This window comes from Centroberyx gerrardi, chromosome 20 (genome assembly GCF_048128805.1).
Source record: "Centroberyx gerrardi isolate f3 chromosome 20, fCenGer3.hap1.cur.20231027, whole genome shotgun sequence".
Taxonomy (NCBI): Eukaryota; Metazoa; Chordata; class Actinopteri; order Beryciformes; family Berycidae; genus Centroberyx; species Centroberyx gerrardi.
Genome location: NC_136016.1, coordinates 8,770,212 through 8,790,930, shown reverse-complemented (window position 1 = coordinate 8,790,930; position 20,719 = coordinate 8,770,212). Strand labels below are relative to the sequence as shown.

Here is a 20,719-nt window from a genome sequence, read left to right as displayed (position 1 = left end):
TGACTTAGGAGAGTATGGTTGTGATGTTTCTTTTCATTTTGTGTGCTGGTGACATTTAAGCTGGTGGCACTAAAAACATTTCTGTGGAAAATAACCTGATGAAATTCTAATTCTAAAATAAAAAAATAAAGAGGACAATAAGGATACACTGTCCAGAGGAAGTCTTGGTGTCCTCGCTGGGCGGAGTGGTTGTCTTCATCTTCTCTGCGTTGGGGAACTGTGTGAGGAGGCGAGCCTCAAAGTCCTCCCTGCGCTCATACTCCTTCCCACGGTAAATGAACATTTTGTTCTGGAGGACAAAAGGAGAGAGTGAGACCTTGGACATGTATGTGTGTCACGCACACCACCATACACATGACAGCACGCACGCAATCATGCAGCGATGCAGGTGGGCACTAATTCGCACACACTATGTGGACATACTGTACATATTCACCAATTTATCAGCCTGAAAAGGAATATGGCAGCACTTAAGGATACAATGTCATTTAATAGGCAATTTCACTGGCACATTAGATCCAGTGGCTAAAATTCATTCAGTGACAGTAGTGGGGTAAGGAGGCAAGGGACAATGACAAAATTGTGATACTTAATGGAAGTTACATAGATAAGAACAGCTTTGATTTGTAAAATAACTTGGCAAGGTACTCAATCTCCATATTAAACACTTGAAAACGAGGGTGACAGCAAATTCTTGGCACCTCTTCAATCATTAGCCAGTCCCGGCTGAGGTCATTGTGGGCCTGCATGGGGAGGACTTGTGTTGTAGCAAATTGGCGCACTGCGCACACTCCAAATGGCTACTACCAGTTTGCTGGGGGCTCTCACACAAAAGGCTGCCGCAATGTGCTACTGGAGAAGTGGCTCGAAAACCACTGCAGTGGTACTAATGCCTCGGCTATTTCAATCAACACTTCATCATTGGCGCAGCAGCTGAGAATGGGCCCTCATCACACTGTTCACAGCACTTTGGTAATAGGAGCTTGAACTACTCTGGACATCAGCGAGCTCCACATCTCATACAGGGCTGCTTGAGATTCATTGGCTTCATTCATTAGTTAAACATGGGCATTACGCAGAGAACAGAGCTGTAGAGTAAGGATTTTGTTCAGACAGAATAGCCATTTGGTACAGACAGCTTTGAATCACACCTTCTTTTCCTGCCATGTTTCTTTCTTTCCTTCGTAGCCCCTCGCTGCACAATAGCTCGCACACAGCAAGCTGTACGCTCATGCACAGCACACACCTCAATTTCCCAATTAATTAAATGAATTGCAGCCATGAAATATGCCTGGGACCATTTTCAAATTTGCTTTGACAGATAAGGCGACAAAAGCACATTGATTTCCAGAGTGATCCATTCCAACCGCTGGAGAATCAGCTAAACCTGCCTGACAATAAGCGGCTGCAATTCTCCGCTGGTGAACAATTGCAACATTTGTTTTCTATTTTGCTCAAAATCATTCGAAAACTGAATCATTTTCTATCACTGCGTACTGCGAGTCCATTCACATGAGACAAGCAGATTCACGCTGTATTGTTTAGCATTCTGGTGGCGTGTGTGCTCATCTCAAGTTCACAATTCTCATTTTCATTACCCTCAAACCCAGACTGTCTAGTTATGGCAAAGAAAATCACCGTCATTGAGAGAATAATTCATGCTAAAATGGCCTTTCTTTCTTGGATGGTGAGTAGAAAGACAATTTCACACAGTCAAATAGAGACTAAGGCACAACAGTTAGTGCTGCTGCTACATTAACAAGCTTAAATCAAACACAGACGGTCAAGATTTTAAAGGTTCCTTGGGATTGTTTATGGCAGTAAGACGGGGAGGGCTGAGAGATATGGGCAAAACCAATGGAATCGTGGCAGTGATACTTTCCAAGAAAAACGTAGGTGAAGGTTTTGTAAGATGCGTAGGTTTTTCCTTTCAATGTATCGTAAGGATCAGATGAGGTTCAACTCATGAGTGGAGACTGATAAAAAGGTCATCTCGGTTCACGCCAAACAAAAAAATGCATTATATGAGAGGAGAGCACGACGGGTTCCTAAAAATGTATGAGCCGGGAACTTTTCTTCATCTCCGTTAGTGTGCTCAGGGGTCTGTCTGAGGAGCATTTTGAATGATAGAACATGACAGCTCATATCCGAGTGTCTCGGAATGCGGTGTGTTAGGATACATATTTCAAACCAACTTTCAGACCCTCAGCTCTTCTTTAAGCTGAGTGCTCACAAGAAACTCAATACAGGGATTAAGTGAAGTTTAGTATTGATAGGAAGAGAAGGGAGAGGAGGGGAAATACGGCAAGTGGATATAAGTTGAGAGAACCCATTGTAGAAGAAATCGGTCTTTGAAATAATGAGAATAACTTCGGTCTCTCTTAAGGCTGAAAGTAAGTTACGATTCTTTATAGAACAAATACAATACCAGCTTTCAATCACGCTTCGGAGCTGCTTGACAAGGTTTTGTGAGTTTCAAGGTTGAAATGATGACTTAGATACACATGATGCGCCTGTCTTTACAATGCCTTGATTGAGTCTCCAAGAGCACCCATCCACCAGCGAACAAAAGCCTTCGGGTTTTACAGCACATACAAAAGAAGACATCCGAGACCAATGACTCTATTGTGTCTGCGGATCCAAATTGAGTTCCGTGATCTAGAGCATTATACGATTAGCAAATATCCTGATGTCTAACCACATTAACAACTAATACATCATAAGCAGGTGAATTAAGCACCCTTGCATAAAATCAATTCTTAAGGGGGTGGATACAAAATGCCTTTATCAGAGTATTGATTTTCTCATGTAATTGACTATTCCCCGAGGCCTGGGCGATGCTGCAAGACAGCAATATAGTGAGTAAAACAAAACCCCTGCGAACTGCATTTATCTTAATTAGTAGCCCATAGATGAATACTTCCCAGTGTATTCACGCAGACAGTTGTGCATTAATATGTAATTATGAAACATATCAAGAGGGGGTACAATCTCAGAGCCGCTAAACAGGACAATGTGAGGGCCATGAGGCAAGAGCACTGACTATAATTACTGTATAAACAATCAGTTTCTAGCTCACTGTCAGGACAGAATGCCTCACAGCTATTTGGCTGCATTCATTCAACAACACTTAATCAGATTATAAATGTTGCATGGAAAATAACAATTTAGAGAAAACTGGGTTGCAGCAGAGGCTGATATTTACTGGGCTGAGTGTACAGACCAGCTTATATCTTTCAGCATAAAAGAAGCCATTATTTCAAAAGACAAATGAACTGAGCTGTGGAGATAAGTCCTGATATTACATTTCATTTCACAGAAGTCCCATTTTAACCAGGTCAATTAACAACAAATTCTTATTTGCTAAGACAACCTGGCATACACCTGCTCTGGTTCTTTCAGGTGAGGTCGAACCACTGCCAACAGAATAAAAGGGAGAGAAGAAAGAGGACTCAATGCAATCCTCAAAGGCCTTTTAAATAGCCAGTTAGATTAGGCCAGTGCAGCTTGCCCTGTCTGTAATGGAGTTTCTGGCCTGCCAGATGAAAGGGGTTAGGAGGGGTACATGGGAAAAATGCCGGAGAGTGGTAAAAGAACCCGGTGAAACGGATGTTGTTCACAATGGAATGAAAAAGAGTATGATCGCAGGACTGTTCTTGAAGCTGGCCTTTTCAGATTATCTCGTTCTGTGAGGATGTCTGGGCCATTTGGCGTGGTTCGGTTGCTTGTGTTGATAAAAATGGCTGGAATTCCCACCAGAGAGGAAAGCCAGAGCTTCAGTATACAGCACCCCTGCTGAATGACAGCCTTAGAACGACCATGCAAAAGGGAACACATCTAAAGGCAGACCAGTCATCCTTCCTCAGCCCTACCGGTATTTTTTTCTCCTCCGTAAGCTCTGAAGAAACACCCCGACCTAAAACTATGGCCGCTATGACGCAGCATCGCAAAGATATATCCCTAAATCAATTTAATTTTCTGTCTAAATGAAAATTGATATGGGGAGAGAGTGAGAGCCCCATCGCAGACAGAAAGCAAAAGAGCTCTGATATGTGCTCAATGGCACCTCACACACTGCACAAGGCTGGTGAGCACATATCAAAGAGCTGCTAAAAAAACAGATGCATCTCAGATAGAACAGAAAAGGGCTGAGGGAGAGATAGGGAGAGAGGGAGAGAGAGAGAGAGAGAGAGAGCGAGACCTTACTTCACTCTCCTAATTTTAATTCATTTTTGCACACTGCTTCCACATCCCACTGAGCTCTCTGCCTTTTTTTCAGGGAGACACAACCCTCTCTCCCACACTGAAGGGCATCCGTCCAGCATGTTCTGGATCTCCTCTGCAGCCCACACGTGGAACAGCTGCTTATAATTCACAGTTTGTTTTCCTGCGAGTGAGCAAGCGGCTGAAAACCAGACCGAATGGGATGCTAAACAGCACTTCCCGCCACAATATCCAAAAGGCGTGGGAGTGAGGGGTGTGGAACGCATATGTGTTGACGGCCGAGGCCGAGGAACTAAGCTGGCACCGGTAAACCTATTGATCGTCTGTTTTGACAAGTAGCTCACCCACACTGAGCAGATGGAGGAAGAGATATCGGCCTTGTGCAGGTTTCAGAGAGTTGTGGGAGTGTGTTGGTGTGTGTGCCTACCCGGAGGAAGGAGGGGAAGCCCATGCCGTAATATCCTACGGCGAAGTAGTCTGGTCTGGGCCGGATGACCTTCACTATGTTCTCGTAGAACTGGGCCTGCTTCCGCTGTTGGGGGACACAATGTTAAGCTTCAGAGACATGGGCATTAACACGGAGTAAAACTCTATGCATTCGACAACCATAAGCACAAAAACAGCTGTATACAATGAAATGTACACGCATGAGCACATGTACAATACCAGTCAACATATAACATCACTTACCAAGGATGCGCTCAGCTGCTCGAAGTCAAACATTTCATTCTCGTACTGTTCTGCCAGCTCCTTCCCCAAAATAATTGCTTCCTCCCACATCTATTGGACACATAAACAGAGACAGTTAGAAAATGAGCTAATTATCAAGGTACAAGTTGAGAGAAGGAATTCCATTCACAGTCAATTGAACAGCACAAACTATCTAACAGGCAGTGGTATTCAATGTAAACTTGCCTTTTTGAAAACAAATAAATCTGAATGCTATTGAGCTGCACCTGCTTTGAACACAACTGGCTGTGCACAGGGATCAGAGAGCCTCAGGTCAATATTACTTTGTTTCTCTGATCGAATGCGCTGTAACTCGGAGGCCATCCCCTTGAGAGTTCGCGAATTGATTATAGTGATGCATTTCCCGATGAGCACCAGCCTCCTCCAGCGCACTGGAATAGTGGTGGGGATAGATGGGAGGCACTTGAACACGCTGAGAGGCCTGTAAGTGGCCTCTTGACAGACTAGACTGGGCTGAGCTGAGCTGAGCCGGGCCAGGCTTAGGGGGGACTGAGTCCAGACTGCTGCTCAGAGCAGCCTGCCATCAGCTAGAGCAGGGGAGGCTACACCATCTGGACCTGCCTTCTGGATGGTTCCTATGACACTTTTAGAAACCGTCCTCAGTCGGTACCATCCCCTAGAGTTCTGATGTACTCTTACAGCCACTGTAACACTTGATAATCACTCCATAGTGTTTGTTTGTTTATCCCAGCCTCTTTCAATTCGCAGTCTTCCTCCAGTTGGCTAGAAACCCCAACTCTGATGACACATGTAAAGCCTAGGGACATCCTCTCTGACTAGGTCTGGCAGTCTCATAGCCCCGACCAAGGCTAAGCTAAAAGGCTATTTTTCTTCTTTTTTGTTTTAAGGAGCACATAGGAGAGAAGCACAGCAACCTCGTCCCCTGCTGCTAGGACAGATTTTCTCAAATTGAGGCATGTATGAATGGCCTGCTCTTCGCCTCTGAATAAGGTGGCACCATACAGAGATGGCACTGGCCTTGTATCTCTTTAAAAGAGGTATAAAGGATATAGAGAGGCGGACAGCAAAGGAGAAGAGAGGGACGGAGGTTATGAAAAGCAGGGGACAAGAGAAAAGGCAGAAGAGTCTCGCTAACAAGTGACCGCTTGTGTGCGGATCATTTACAATCCCTGGTCTGTATGAAGGGAAAACAAAACGGCTGTTTAGCAGCTCTTCCACAGAAGCTGCCTTCTCCTGCCAGAGGGGGTATTTAACAGAGATGACAGCATCCAAAAACAGCATCCTTAGGTTCTGGGGGTTTGTCATGATTTTGAACACTGTCCTCTCCCTCTTTATAAGCTTACTGCATGTTTTCTGGGTGTGTGCTAGTATCCGCCATTTATATTCAACAGGATCTTGCGTACTGGTGACCTCTGCCTCTTACCTTGCCCTTGTCGAAGTAATTGATAATCTGCTGGTAGAGCTGGTCCTTCAGCTGCCCTTGGGTGGTGGCCTGGTAGCCGTCTCTCTGGGTCAGGTGGGCTGCACACGCCTCCTCTGACCACTGAGGAGGACAAGTAAGCGTCGGGGTCAACACAATGCAATACAATACAGAGCGGAAGGGATACAAATGACAAGAAATCAATCATTGAGTTGTTGCCAATGCAAATAGGTGAGATTGATGTGTAATTCTTTTTAAGCCTGCCCCGCGCTCTGGCATGGTCGGATGGAAACTTGAGAAATGGGCAACGAAACAGCCGTCGATACACATCGAATGACTCAGAGAGCGCATCGATGCGGCGCGCAGCCTTCCCTGGCTCATGTTTGCTGTTATTCAGCATCCCCGCAACCCAGAACAGTGCTCCAACAGGCCAGTTCACCGGAAGCCAATCCAGCGAAGTGGAGCAAGGGGAGCGGAGAGAAGCATTACTTATGCTTGTGTTACCAATAAACATCAGATACAACTGATTCATGCAGCAGCATAATCTTATTCATTACAGACTCTGCGTGATTCTGTAAACAATCGCAGGCTAAGAAGAGGGGTACATCAAGGAAAAAAGAAACAGAGCAAGATTAAAGGGGTATCCTTTTTTGCTGACCCCACACTCCATCATGCTGTTTTTTCGCTCAACACGGAGAATAATGAGGCTTCTGAGTGGGTAGAAGGCTTAGCTAACAGGGAGATGTACAATCTGATTGGCCTCTGTGTACAGAAAGCCTAATCCTATGCGGCCTGTCAGGACTGATTCATTACCAGCCCGGTGTAATTGACATTCTGTGATGTTGTGAGAAACGTGAAGAGTAAAGATCTCTGGGAAAATCTGACCGAGTTCTGTCCGAGGGGCCACATTTGAATACCAAAGCCAAGGCATTTGCATACACTGCACCGGAGATGGGGTGAAAAAGTAATTGCTCTGCACATTCTTGCTGTGGCATGAAGAGAGATGTTGGGAGAGTTTGGCTCAGCCTATTGATCCCATTACAGCTGGACTGCAGCATTTACATGGTTAAAAGGAGATCCATTTATTCAGGAGCCACGGGGGACCCGGCATCGACAGAACTAAAGTGCTGATACATCTCTGACCAATATACATAATGCTGTAAATTCAACATCCTTTACTATACTACTGAAGGTATTCTACCAGAGGACTTATCGCTCTCCCGGGGCCTATTTTCATTCTCTACAAAATAATTAATGCTGGTGGACAGATATACAGAGTGACACTAAATCACGCCGTCATCGTTCCCGGCCAAGCTCATTTACGGGCGTCTGTGTGCGAATACAAAAGAAAGACAGCGCTTCCAAAGTCTACATGGAACCGCTTATTGGAGAAGAAAGGATTTAACCAGGCTCTGGTGGAACAGAATCAACCTAATTTCACAATATAACAGCGACTCCCCTTGTTTGCTCTCTGAGAGCATGCAACGGTCGGGAATACCGCAGCTGTTGGGAAACGAGCAGAATTAAAATAATAATAACTCGCGCGAACGCTGCCGCGGCTGTTCTGTGTGGAGAATGCGACTCAGTCACACAGCCCGCTCTCCCCTGTCGGGACCTGTACAAAGGCTGGAGCAGTCAGCTATTTATGCAAATAAAGATGAGATGTGGGTGCGACCATTTTGGATAAAAGGCGAGAGAGGAACGACTCCAAATTCGGCGTACACCAAACCCCGGCTGGGAATAGACACGGCATCTCTTTGTGTGGAGAATTCTATTTGGACGTGGTGTATCTTTGGCAACAAAACAAAACTACCAGGCATACAGCGGGCCTAAATTATATATCATTATATCTAGTAAATATTCATGTATCTGATCAAAATTATCATTGGACTAGAACCTCAACACTATGCTTCAAGATTTCCAGGCATTCAAACGACATCAAAGATACAGGCTCTATGTTAAGTGTGGTAGCAACCTGCCCTCTCCCCCCTTTAAAGCCGAGGCACTGCATCCTGTGACTTACAGTAAAGGACCTGCGACTCTCATTTTCAAGCTGACAAAGGGGACGGCGCTATCTTGAAGTGCCTCAGGTGGCTCCGCGCGCGTTTCCCCTCCGCTTTTAACTACGTCTGAGCTCCTTTCAAGTCAGATCAGATACCGGCCATCATTTGCATCGGCCGGTCTACGCAAGGTGAAAAAGATGCTGCTCAGCAAGTCCGCCCTCTCATCAGCCATCTCCTGCCAGTGCGGGATTAAAGGAGGGGCGGACCTATCTCTCCGACCAGACCCGTGTCCCGTACACATTGAAATTCACAGATACACTTGTTCGATGCCTAAGGTTGAATGTCACCTGGCTGATACTATGCTTACAGTAGATTTGGGTTCTGCTATCTGTGCTGTTTGAAGAGGAATTATTCACCTCTGTGTGTGTGTTTGTGTGTGTTTTCTAGTGAGTGCACTGGTACCTTTATTTGTGTTTGCGTGTGTGCTCTTGTGCGAGTGCTTTCTGTGTACCTTGAGCAGTTTGGCGTGCAGCAGCAGAGTGTAGGCAGCCTCAGTGTAGTTGTCACACTCTTTGTGGAGGTCACACAGCTTGTACAGGTACCTGGCAGGAAGGAGAAATGATTTATGGGTCATGCCTGGGTGGGCCTCTCACACTTTAACAATAGAGACAGAAAGTTAACTCTGCCAGACTGATGCCTCCTGACAGCCTCTTTTACCTCAAGTAATGCTTGCCAGATGGAGAGTCCGACTGGCAAGATTGTGCAAATGGAAACGTATTCTAACAAAATCAAAAATCCTATGTTGGATCTCCGGGGACACAGCTGGGAGTAAAGGAGCCAAAGCGTATGGTATTTTGTCGTTGACAGGGAAATTTAGCACCGCCGAATAGGGTAATTCCTCAGCACCGACTCACCTAACGCATGTAATGTGCCTTAGCGGTGTGTAAGATAAGTTTATGTGAAAATAGCAAAGACCTCAAAAGGATTTAATCCATAAATATGTATATTAATAAGGCAGGATAGGTCTCGGTCTTACCTGATGTACATCTCCTCTCTCTCTATCTCCTTGTAGAAGTTCTAGGGGAAAGACACAGGCAATTAAAATGGGTTAGAGTTCATACATTTTCATTGAAAGCCACACCATTATCTTTTTTTTTTTTGGAACAGCCACTATGAACCACGCTAGATTGCATAACATTTAGAAGTCACCGGTGGATGTAAAAGTCAATTTTCTAAAATATGGTTAAAAGAACAATGTTCCGGCTTCCAGCAGGCAGAAGTTAAGTATCTGCTAAAGAGATGCAAGTTGGCTGAGATTAGAATCACAGTGGTAGGCTGTCAAACCGCTCTCCTGGCTTGCGCTGAAAAGTTACATTTTAAATGGGCCGGCGCGGCGCTTGAGTGAACATGACTCAGTCGGTCTAAATGTTGAATATAATCACACATAGCCCGGGTTCTTTTCAATGGCTTATTTTAGGCTCGGCAGTCACATGAGGGAATATTGACATTTCACTGCTCCCAGATGAAATGTCATTTCACAAAAGAGAGGCCTCCCAGGTGAGCTGCACTGTGATAATGCCTTAATACATTCTGACATGTGGAGGTGGTCTCTATTGTTTCTCCTCTGTGGGGTTGTCACATGTCACCGCGGCTTACTCTGCTGACAGCACTAGCCTATAAACAAGGCCTGGGGGTTGATAACGGGACTTATTGATAACTGTTGTCAGAGTCATCTATACGGTCATTAATGAGGGACGAGCGGAGTTTGTCGTGATTGCACATGTGCTTATCTGTGACGGTGCGTGCCGTCGGTGTTTTGGGGACGGTCTTACCAGCACGTTGACGGTGCAGCTCATGCGGTTCTCCTTGTTCTCGTCGTGCATGATGGTCCTGTAATCCAGCAGCCTCTCCAGCAGACGCACCACCAGGGTGACGAAGTTCTCGCCCGTCTTGGCCAGGTACTTGTGCTTCCTGCAGTGCTCCAGTAAGCTGGTGTGTGTTGTTGTTTGGGGGTGGGGTGTAGGGGTGGTAGTGTGGGCAGGTAGGGGGTTGGTGTGTGTGTGTGTGTGTGTGTGTGTGTGTGTGTGTGTGTGTGTGGGGGGGGGGGGGGGGGGGGGGGGGGGGGCAGAGAGGAAACACATGTATGAAAGGGTTTCTTACACAGTTAAAAATGTCATCGCTTTGCTGGTTAGGGTTTTGAGAACCCTCATTCTTGCCCATTAAAACAGAGTTGGCACCCGACTGTGCTGAAAGCAAATATCACAGTTGCGCTCACACACACACACACACACACACACACACACACACCCCATGCACACACACACACACTAAAAAAGCTTGTGTTTGACTGTGGTGGGAAGTCGTGTGATCATCAGTACACTGTGATTATTTTGAGGAGTGCTATGTTGCAATTAGCATTATCTAACTTGTCAGAGGCTCAGGCGTAATCCTGCCCATTAATCAGCACTTACATTTTCTGAAAGAGAACTTTGTACTGCTCATCTCCGCGGCCCCCCTCCACCTCGTGATCCAGCTTGGTGATGATCTCGTTCTCAAACTGCAATTAGACAGAGCAGGCGTAAATAATCAGTGTAGCTAATTTTTCAATTCATTAACGCCATCTCTCTCTCTCTCTCTCTCCTTCTCTGCACCATGGCTTGGTTGAGGGGATCTGGGCTTCCTACTTAATAGCCCCCCTCTTTCAGCCCAGCTGGCTGTGAGCTGGTATTCATCTGTTCATTATTACTAGCTAACTTCTCTTTATCTGTATGGAATTGGCTGGAACAGGGTGCAAGGCCATGTGACGAGACACATCCCCCTTATCTGAAACTCTCCTCTCCTATTTACCATTGCTGCGTTGTTGCTGCAGCTGTAGCACTTTCTGACAGTGATGCATGGGCCTTATATCTCCGGTATTTGTATGTGGCAGCTGCATAAAAATAAGTTTTATTGTGCTGAAACAACCCAATTTACACTGACTCCTTGATGTGCTGGTGTGTTAGCGGGGCCGCGGGAAGGGGAGAGGAGAGGAGGAGAGAGCGCAGCCAAGTGAGAAAAGATGTAAACGCTGCTCTCTGTTAAGCTAGGGATTTACACAGCACACACCCGGCGAAGGGAATATTACTGGCTTACAGTATGAAAAGGGGTCAGGCCAAAGTGAAATTGATCACATTTCACCGCGGGGAGAGAATAAGAGGGCGGCATTCGCCTCCAATGAGCCAGGTCCTGAGTGACACATTGACTTAATTACCAGGCTCCCTTCACTCCCATCCCAAACAGACTGCGCTATTGGCAGGGTCGATCTAGCGGGGAGCCATCGGCTAAGCTGCCACTGCCTTCACAGGACTACAAGGGCCAGCAGTGGCACTGGAAGCCAATATAAAGAAGAGCGCTGAGAGGTGTTGCTTTAGAACCTGGTACAAAGTGCAAGAAACATGAGTCACTATGGGAGCCCGCATTGCAAAGCAGAGAACTGGCCAAGACATCTCATGGCAAAACAGCTGTAGCCAATCGGATTTCCTCATGCAAAAAGAAGCTTAATTTTGTACTGTAACGAGGCATAACATTAAGTTCCACTTACCACGGCTGTTGATAACCGCGGCACAACAAAATGAGATTTGCCGAATTACGACTAAGCTTGTGGCTATAAAACTTTCTCTCAGACAGACTGTCACCTCTGCCCCCTTTACTCCTCCTCCTCCTCATCTTCCCTCTCTGACTCTCTCCCAATTTCTTTTTTTTTAAGTCCTTCTGTGACTGTTCCTTCACACACCCGCTGGAAGCTGCATGTGAAGTGGAACTCGCACTGCATCATGTCGAAGAAGATGGGGATGGTGGCTTTGCGGAGCTCGATCTCAGGGACCAGCGTCATCTCCAGGATGGGACCCACCATCTCGGGAATGAATTTGATCTTGTGTGGGCCTTGTGGAGAAACACAGGGGATGAACAGATCAATCCATTTGCAGAGTTCCAGGGAGACATTACCAGTACAGTATGTTGATCCTGGCAGGGCATAAATTATCATCACTGTGCACTAGGCATAAAAAAAAAAACTGTCAGTGAAATCTCCGTGGGCTTAGCGAGTTTCCTCTCATCAGAATTTTCATTGACATTTACCTGGTCGATAACTTCCAACCCAACACCTCAGGTACAAAATAGTGGTGGGCTAATTAAAAATCCTGGTGAATCAATCTAATCTGATGGAAAAGCCTTAATTAAAGGAATCAGATAGTGGATGTTACAGTGAGAGGAAGACCTTAAAGGAGGCACAGGTGCACAAATCTACCATCCCACCACCCGTACCCCCGTCTCATTCTCCTCCGAAGCGTCACTGCTGAGGTTTTATCACAACACAACATACAGCCAATTAGCACCTGATTCTCTATTCTTAGCCGCTGTTCTTTGCCGTGTAGGCGCATGATGTGACTATGAGCCTGAGGGTAATTAGATGGCAGATGATCACAAAAATAAATTGAGAAAACAACACTTTAGCATGTGTTGGAGGCCAGCATTCTATTTGTGGAGTTCTTACTATCGATCCCCAGTGGTGAAGTCTTTCAACAAAAAAGAAAAACTTTTTTTTTTGGTCATGTTTCCTGTCTGAAGTGAAACTAACTGAACAAAATGGACATGCAGAGGTTTTTACATTACCTAGATTGTACCACATGTCCCTGATTTCAAAGCCAATTTGTCTTCTCATGTCCTGGTACCTGAAACATAAAGATGTTAAATTTTTTATACATGAGCTCCACTCCAATCCTGGCATAGCAGTACCAAAAATAACACGGAAATGCAGTTTTAATGAAATCCCAGTGACAAATCGTGACTTGGGACTCACTGTGTTTGGAAATGGGGTTTAAAACTGAGACAAGGGCATAAAAATACACAAGATAGCTTGGTGAGAAGCCTATTTCAATTACCCTAAGCTATGCAAACATCTGTATTGGGACTGTAAGGCAGGAGTTTTTACATAAAATGTAGGTTTGCAGAAAAAGCTGGGAGGATCACTCCCATTCTGACTCTTTGTCTAGGTTTTTGGAATGAGGGGGGGATAAGCTGATGAGCTCTCTACAGTCTGGGTCATGAACCAATCTCCACAGAGAGCCAGCAGCTCGGAGCCTATCTCCCTGCCTGTCACACTGGCCCCGGTCACACAAAGGACAAACAGTGAAATGGATAGGACCGAGAGAGAAGGAAAGAAGAGAGTGAAACAAAGTGAAAGGTGAGACAGTGAGTGACTGAAACACACAAGGGGGGTGGAGGCAGAGAGTGAGACCAACTCTGAGAAACCAATAACACAGAAACAAAGGTAATGCCTTTAGTTCTTTCAAAACAGACTGAATGTTTCACAGGTGATGGGAATAAACCGAAGCATGATTATTCTATGCAGATCACAATCTGTTCCAAGGACAGGATGAACCGTCTGACAGTCCTGAGATCAGACTGACGGACTGACGGACTGACGGACTGACTGACTGACTGACGGCTCTGTCTCCTCTTCCCAGCAGACTGACCGGGTCACTGAGGGGAGCAATGGCACCTCGGCATGACATTGCAGAGGAGTGGAGAGAGACGGAGAAGTCGAGGCGGCCTGTTTGGGGAATTAAGCACTCTCTGAGCGCGCCACCTCTCCTGACCCCTAATTAATATCCATTCAGAGCCTCCTTCACACACCGTGACATTTCGCAGCACCCCGGGGCCCTGACGCAATTCTGAAACCCGATCGATTGTTTTGCCAATATTGCACAAAGACACACTAATATATGATGACACGGATGAGGGGTGCATTAAAGAATACTTAACAAAGGAGCTGCGTCACCTCTCCGCAGCCCAGCCAGGTCAACGCACTCACTTTACCATCCTTAGCTGTCAAAGGGAGGACTGTTGCAAAGTCTAAGGATCGATCAGTCGGCAGAGGCATCGGCAATGAGATAAAATATCAAGCAACTGAATAGCCTGCCTCTGAACAGTACTGTAAGGCTATGTGCAGAAAAAAAGAGATACAGTGATGCATTATGCATAGCATCGCCATATTCTAATATAACAGTCCACATGATTGCTAATCCAGCATTTCAACACCTCTCAGAAACACTTGACTTGAGATGGCTAGAGGAGATGCTGTCCCAAAATTATTATTTTGGAGGGTCTTTTGGGACTCTTTTTGCCTCTCCTCATCCGCACTGTAATGTGTGAGAGTGTATGTGTGTGTCTCCTAATCTTTCCCCTGTGACTATGAGCAGAAGTGTGTGTTTGTGCAAGTCTGTGTATAATCATCTGTGTGTGTGTGTGTGTGTGTGTGTGTGTTGTGTGCCAGTGTGAGCACGTGGGCTCGTGTGGATGACTGATCAGGAAGCATCATGTCGTCGTCGGAGCGGAGACAGATGCAGGTGCTGGTTTTGTCACGCTCCTGCAGGCAGTGAGACAAGCAGCTATGACTGTCAGCTGTCAGGACCTACAACACATACCTGTCAGCCGAGGGGAGGGAGGCTCTTAGAGAGGTTAACTAAGAATAACGACTTGTCTACGGAGGGACGGCGGCGGGGGCGGGGGGAGTAGATCTGGGACTCTCAGCAGCTTGTGCTGTGCATTGCAGCAGGCCAGACCGCTGGGACAAGGGGCAAGGGGCAAGGGGAAAGAAAGGGTAAGGAGAGAGATGAGGAGAAAGAGAGAGAGAGAGAGAGAGAGGGAGAGGCACAGTGAGAGAGGCAGAAAACAAACAAGTGAGCCACCTGGAAATGATGCAATGGCCTGAAGGAGCAGCTGAGATGTGATCAAAGCCCGGAGCGAGGGAAGTGTGGGATATTTACAGGACTTGACACTGCGACACTCGGACTCTGTTTGCGTATGTGCGGCGACGACACGACTGTATGTTCATTTATCCGACTCCGTTTATGTATCTGTGATTGCGTTTCCAGGGCGGCCGGCCGGCGCTCCTTCCAAAACAAACAGATAAAACTTGATTAGTATATAGAGATGCATTAACCCTCCTATTCAGGCCATGCTGCGCCACTGCCTGGGCATTAAATGCTTTATGGCCATGTTAGCCTGATATCACTCCGTCCTGGCAGTTTGAGGTCAGCGACTGAGCTTGTGAAGAAAACGAGGATCACACAGACACCAGTAATAGGCTATAGCTTAACAAACGGCGCTGGGAGACATTTGCGGCGCGAGGAGAAAAGCTGATGCAGGAGCACTGAAAACCGCCATGCTCCGCACATCTCTCCGATTTCACCTCTTTTCTGTTCTCCGCTGCCAGACGGAGGCACAGTAATTGGCATGGCGGGCGGGGATTGACAGTTCATGCGCCAGCACACAGGCAAAAGGGAACGCGCAGAGGAAGAGGAAGGGAGCGAAGGTGAGAGGTAGGTGGAGGGAGAGAGAGAGAGAGAGAAAGAGAGAGAGGGAGAGACACAGAGAGAGTGGGCGGGCAGAGGTAGGAAGAGTGGGTGAGAGAGCAATTGACAAGGCCTACAGAATATCCCCTTCTCTCTCTACCTGGTTATATTTGAATGACATGCTTGGGAACATAAAATAAGGTGGAGCTCAGCCCTTTCCTCTGCTTACGTCACGAATGCTAATTCCTGAGGCAGAGTGGAGGCGGCTGGGTGGGTCGGCTTACTGTGTTCGACTGTGTGCGGGAGTTTATCAGGAGCGATAATAAAACATTGGCCAACAAGGAGTTTCACTGTCAAGCCGGGGCCGGTGTGATATATGCTTTAGTGACACAAGCTCGGCACCTCCTCCAAATGAAGATGAGAGCCAATATTCTCCGCTTCTGCCCAGAAAGCATTTACACATTTGGCTGCATAACCAGACTCTATTGACTTATGAGAAATTCTAATGTAGATGAATGGCTCTTTGTAGATACAGGCGGCGCATGAAAAGGAAATGAAACTACTCTCTGAACCTATAGCCGAGAGAAGGGCTCGGTCTTAGAGCAGATTTTCATAAGCAATAAAAGTCTGAAACTTCAAGGGATTTAAAACCTCTGCCGTTCTAAAATCTCACAGTCTGACATACAGCGAGGTGAGGAGCGATATCAAATTTTCACCCCTTTATCTATTGAGGGGATAAGATGGGAGAGAGTGAGAGAGAAAAAAAACCCATGTACGTTGGAAATGCTTTGAAGGGGGTTTGAGCAGTTCAGAGCCCCGCATCTGAATTCCAGGAGGGGATCTATGACTCTGCCTGATACCTTGGATCTGAGTACAAGACGTGTTTCTCCATAACCCCCGGAGTGAATCCGAGGCTGTTCGGCCTTGTTCGGGAGCGCCGGCGACTAGCGCAGAACTCCAGCAGGAGCCATAGGATGTTCGCTATCCCCGTGAGCCTCCGTGCGATGCATTATGGAAAGCCCGCTCTCGCGTCGGGGACGGAGTTTGTGTGCCCGCGAGGACGGCCGGCGGAGGGGAGCGGAGAGGAGAAGAGCGCTCGTGTACTCACTTGTGAAAGATCTTGGCTCTTTTGTCGCTTGAGAAGTTCTCCAGCTGCAGGGACTCCTGGGTAAGGAAGGCCACGGCCAGGTGGAAGTAGTTGTTCCACAGCTGACAGAGGCAAAGAGAGAGAGAGAGAAAGACAGAGAAAAATAATATGACTATTCAAATCACAGTCCATGATCTACTTGTGTGTGTGGGAGCTGTCTCAATGGAAGAATAGGTTGGTGATTTTGGCTGGTGGCAGCTAGAAGGAGCGCTACCATAGTTTGTCTCAATCATCCTCATATGCTACAAGTCTATTCATTCTGAAAGCATGTACACACTTTCTTATGAAAATACCCAAAGGCCAAAACATATGCATGCATTATTTATAATTCTATCCAGACAAATTATCCGTATGCCCTTGAGTTATTGACTAAAATAAAGGAGAAAAACACTTTTATTCATAAAGCATAAAAAGGAGAATTCCAACTGCTATCAGACATAACAACTTTGTTAAATGAATCCATCCATAAAGACCTTAAAAGCTCAGAGCAGTTAAGTTGTTAGCTACATTAACATTCTTCCATATGTCACAGATTTGAAAAGCAAGCAGAAGAAGCTGTGCTATTCCAGAGAGCAGGTTAAAATATTCAGAAATGCAAATCAAATTGCCGGCCATTACAGAGTAATTGATGTTCCTCTCAACAATTTTTATGCTAATCCCTTTCAGTGATCTTTTTTTTGTATCCAGAAGGTCCAGCAACCCTGCAGCTGGAACATTAAAGCAGCCACAATATGACACTGCGGGGATCCAGTGGAGTGGCTACTTGAAAAACGCCATCCATTCCACAATATATCATCTACCTACTTCTCACTTTCTCTTTTTGGCGTGTTAAGAGGCATCTAGTGCTCTGAACGCTCTGCCAAACCTTTCTCCAAAACTCTGTCTCATAAATCCCATTGATTAGTAGTATGGAACTTAGACAGATAATCAAACCTTGCTTTCGCTGAAAGCAAATTGTCTCTGGGAGGAATGGTATCAAGGCTGAGTTTCAGAAACAGAGGCTTTCATCAGTTCATCAGTCACTTACCTGTAGCTCAAAGTTGGTTTGATCCAGGAACTTCTTGTTCAACACTGCTGCATACTGATTAATGGCCCGCAGGAACACTCTGGGAAGATAAGAGGAGTTGTGTTGGGATCTAGTCTTCTTGTTGATGAAATAAGCTCATTCCTCAAACTAAGGTATTTACCTACTATAGTTTCTAATTAGATGGGCTTGGAGCCCTTTTTAAGACACGGCTGTGCATTCCTCATTGAAACCAATTAACAGTGCTTGTTAATTATGTATATCCAGATTTTTATGTTCACGCTCCATGCAAATACCGCACACAACACTTGCACTCACAAGAAAATGTAGCGTTACAATCTGCACCAGAAATGCTCACAAATGAGCCATATCTGAGCTGTTAAAACAACAGTGCAGCTCATGTACAGATCTTTGCATTCTGAATTTTAGTGCATTTACAACCAACAAATCAATAAAATAACACTATTTTGTACATTTGGCCACTTAATGGACCAAACCATTACATATCATCTACCTCACAGAAATAAATGTGATGTGATGTGATATGATAAACTTAATCTCCACTTCATTGACATTAATACAACCACAAACGAAACAAAGTCACTGAAGTGAAATTAGGCGTGAAAGAAATTAATACAAATGTCTAATGCATTATCCCACTTAAGCACTACCTCATACTGTTGCTATGCCACAATCTATTGTCAGTGTCTTATGATGGCAAATTAATGCATCAGATATAAATCAGACTCTCTTCTGCATGCATTCATTCATGCTTTTGTTCTTTCTTTGAGTTTTTGATTTATGACGTCAATCTTTTTCATTTACTTTGCGAAAGTTCACCATAAATCTTGTACTCTTTGTGGTTCCATTTGCTGGGGGAAAATTCATTGATGTTGACTGTGTACGGGACTTAGAAAAGCTTAGAAAAGGTCACATCAGCAGAGCCAGTGTGATTGAGAGACAAACAACCGGCAGATCTTAAATTATGATTTTGCAAGTATAATTAAATAACACTGAAGAACACTGTCCCTGGAATAAATAAATAAACAAACAAATGACTTAATGAATACATAAATACATATAAGGAGGAAGTAATATACCGACGAGCTACATGAACCTGCTGTCCTGAGATTCTCAGAAAAAGCCTCATCAAGACTTTACTTTGCTGATCTGTCAAACTGAAAGCAATTTTCTGGCAACAGTGTTTGAGTGTTTTGTTTTTGACCCTAAACAGCATGCCAGACAATTTTGCAGAGTGCTGTCACAAAACAGGCACATTTTATTTGATCAAAATGGAGAATGTCAAATAATTTCTGTGAAAACTCCCCTGTAAGTTTAAAGTCATACAAAAGTGAACACACATGAGAAAATGGATGCATGTGCAATATACATAACAACCAAGGAGAAGCTCTGTTCAATAAAGGTCCTGACAAACTGCTACAGTTTCTCCAGCATGAAAACACATTTTTCAGGCAAGAGGGTCTCTAATTGTACAGTATTCAGACAGGCAGCCCTCTTGTAATTTTCATTAGCATACTAAGACAAATCAAGAGCTTAATGAGCAGTAAAGAAAAATGTGTGCACATGGAGAAAATTCTGTCTACTTCAGCATGAATGCTGAGAAGCGGTGGTGTTATTTTGCATCAGAAATGGCACATCTTAAATGGAAAATAAGCCTGCTCTCATTTTCAACGTTATAATTTAGCAGTCTCTCAATCAGCAGGCCTTTTTTTGTAACAATCAGAGTTGTTTAAAAAAAAAAAAAAAAGTTATCTTCCTCACAAAAATGATCATCTTTTAATGAATGCTCTCTAATAAGGGTTTATTTACAGTAATAAAGTAACTTAACCATTACCAACTCCAAATCACCACCAAATACAATAACTCTGCACCTCTTCAGTTTCAAAAAAAAGAAAAAAGAGAACCTTAAGTGGTTTGTACTTTCGCGCTTAATGAATGTGTGACCCTGTGGAGAGGAGCCTACTCCCAACAGAGCTGGAATGCAGGTTGAATCTTTCTCTTTGGCAGACTAAAGAACACAAGGGCTGGAGGCCTTCCTAAAAAAGATGCGATGAGTAGATCTTAATGAGAACACTGGCTGATGGGTTAATCCACTCTGATGTTGCAGAATGAAATGTTAATAACTTAAGTGGCATGAAGCTTTTAGAGGGGAATTATGATTGCTACTTACAGAGTCAGAGGCCCATCCGCTATTTAACTTCATTCCCTTGTGGCAGCAGCCATATGACATTGTGTGTACCCATCTCCAGGAATTACCCGCCAAAAAAACTTTATCATGAGTGGAGAGAAAAAAAAACAAAAGACCGTCTATCCCAGCACATTTAATAAGCTTGTTTATTTTATCTAAGACACAATCACCCCAGGTTCTTGTCATGGCTTATGTTCTTAATCTCAATCGCTACTTCAATCAGCCGACGGTTTGAACCAAGCTCCTAGCAATTGCGGCACAACTGCTGAGCAATAAACAAACTCAGACAAATGATGGCCTGAGGCAGTATATAAAGATACATCAGCACGCATGATAAAAGATGGCAAGGTGAAACAAGGACAATTGTTATGCCAGTTGAGTGGCTCGCATCGGTGTTTCATAAGCAGGCAATAAAGCAGCATTAAGATGTAAGGCCCATGTAATTGACCCTGGCAGGTGAGCTCCGAGCGAGCCTTCCCCTTCGCCGTGGCACCGGCTAAACCCTGACTGGTCGGGACTGGGTCTCGTCGTGGGCATCAAGAATTCCCCGCACATCATCTGGGGAGTCTCTTACTTTATGATTCAGCTGCTCACAATAAGGCTCCCTGTCACCTGAGCTCACTGGTACGTCTCTATTCCAGTGGAGC

The 20,719-nt window shown here is 45.2% G+C and overlaps 1 protein-coding gene across 1 annotated transcript in view; it reads right to left on the bottom strand.

The window, feature by feature from the left end:
- Nucleotides 1-20,719, bottom strand: part of dock1 (dedicator of cytokinesis 1) — a 176,685-nt gene that overhangs the window by 22,645 nt on the left and 133,321 nt on the right. The window contains exons 30-41 of the mRNA XM_071907671.2: nucleotides 17,867-17,945; nucleotides 16,801-16,901; nucleotides 13,009-13,067; nucleotides 12,131-12,279; nucleotides 10,830-10,915; nucleotides 10,191-10,347; nucleotides 9,395-9,435; nucleotides 8,870-8,960; nucleotides 6,359-6,478; nucleotides 4,915-5,004; nucleotides 4,652-4,756; nucleotides 148-289 (exon numbers count right to left, since the gene is read on the bottom strand). Of these exons, the coding sequence (XP_071763772.1) occupies nucleotides 148-289; nucleotides 4,652-4,756; nucleotides 4,915-5,004; nucleotides 6,359-6,478; nucleotides 8,870-8,960; nucleotides 9,395-9,435; nucleotides 10,191-10,347; nucleotides 10,830-10,915; nucleotides 12,131-12,279; nucleotides 13,009-13,067; nucleotides 16,801-16,901; nucleotides 17,867-17,945 (1,220 nt within the window). The remainder of the gene's footprint in view (nucleotides 1-147; nucleotides 290-4,651; nucleotides 4,757-4,914; nucleotides 5,005-6,358; nucleotides 6,479-8,869; nucleotides 8,961-9,394; nucleotides 9,436-10,190; nucleotides 10,348-10,829; nucleotides 10,916-12,130; nucleotides 12,280-13,008; nucleotides 13,068-16,800; nucleotides 16,902-17,866; nucleotides 17,946-20,719) is intronic.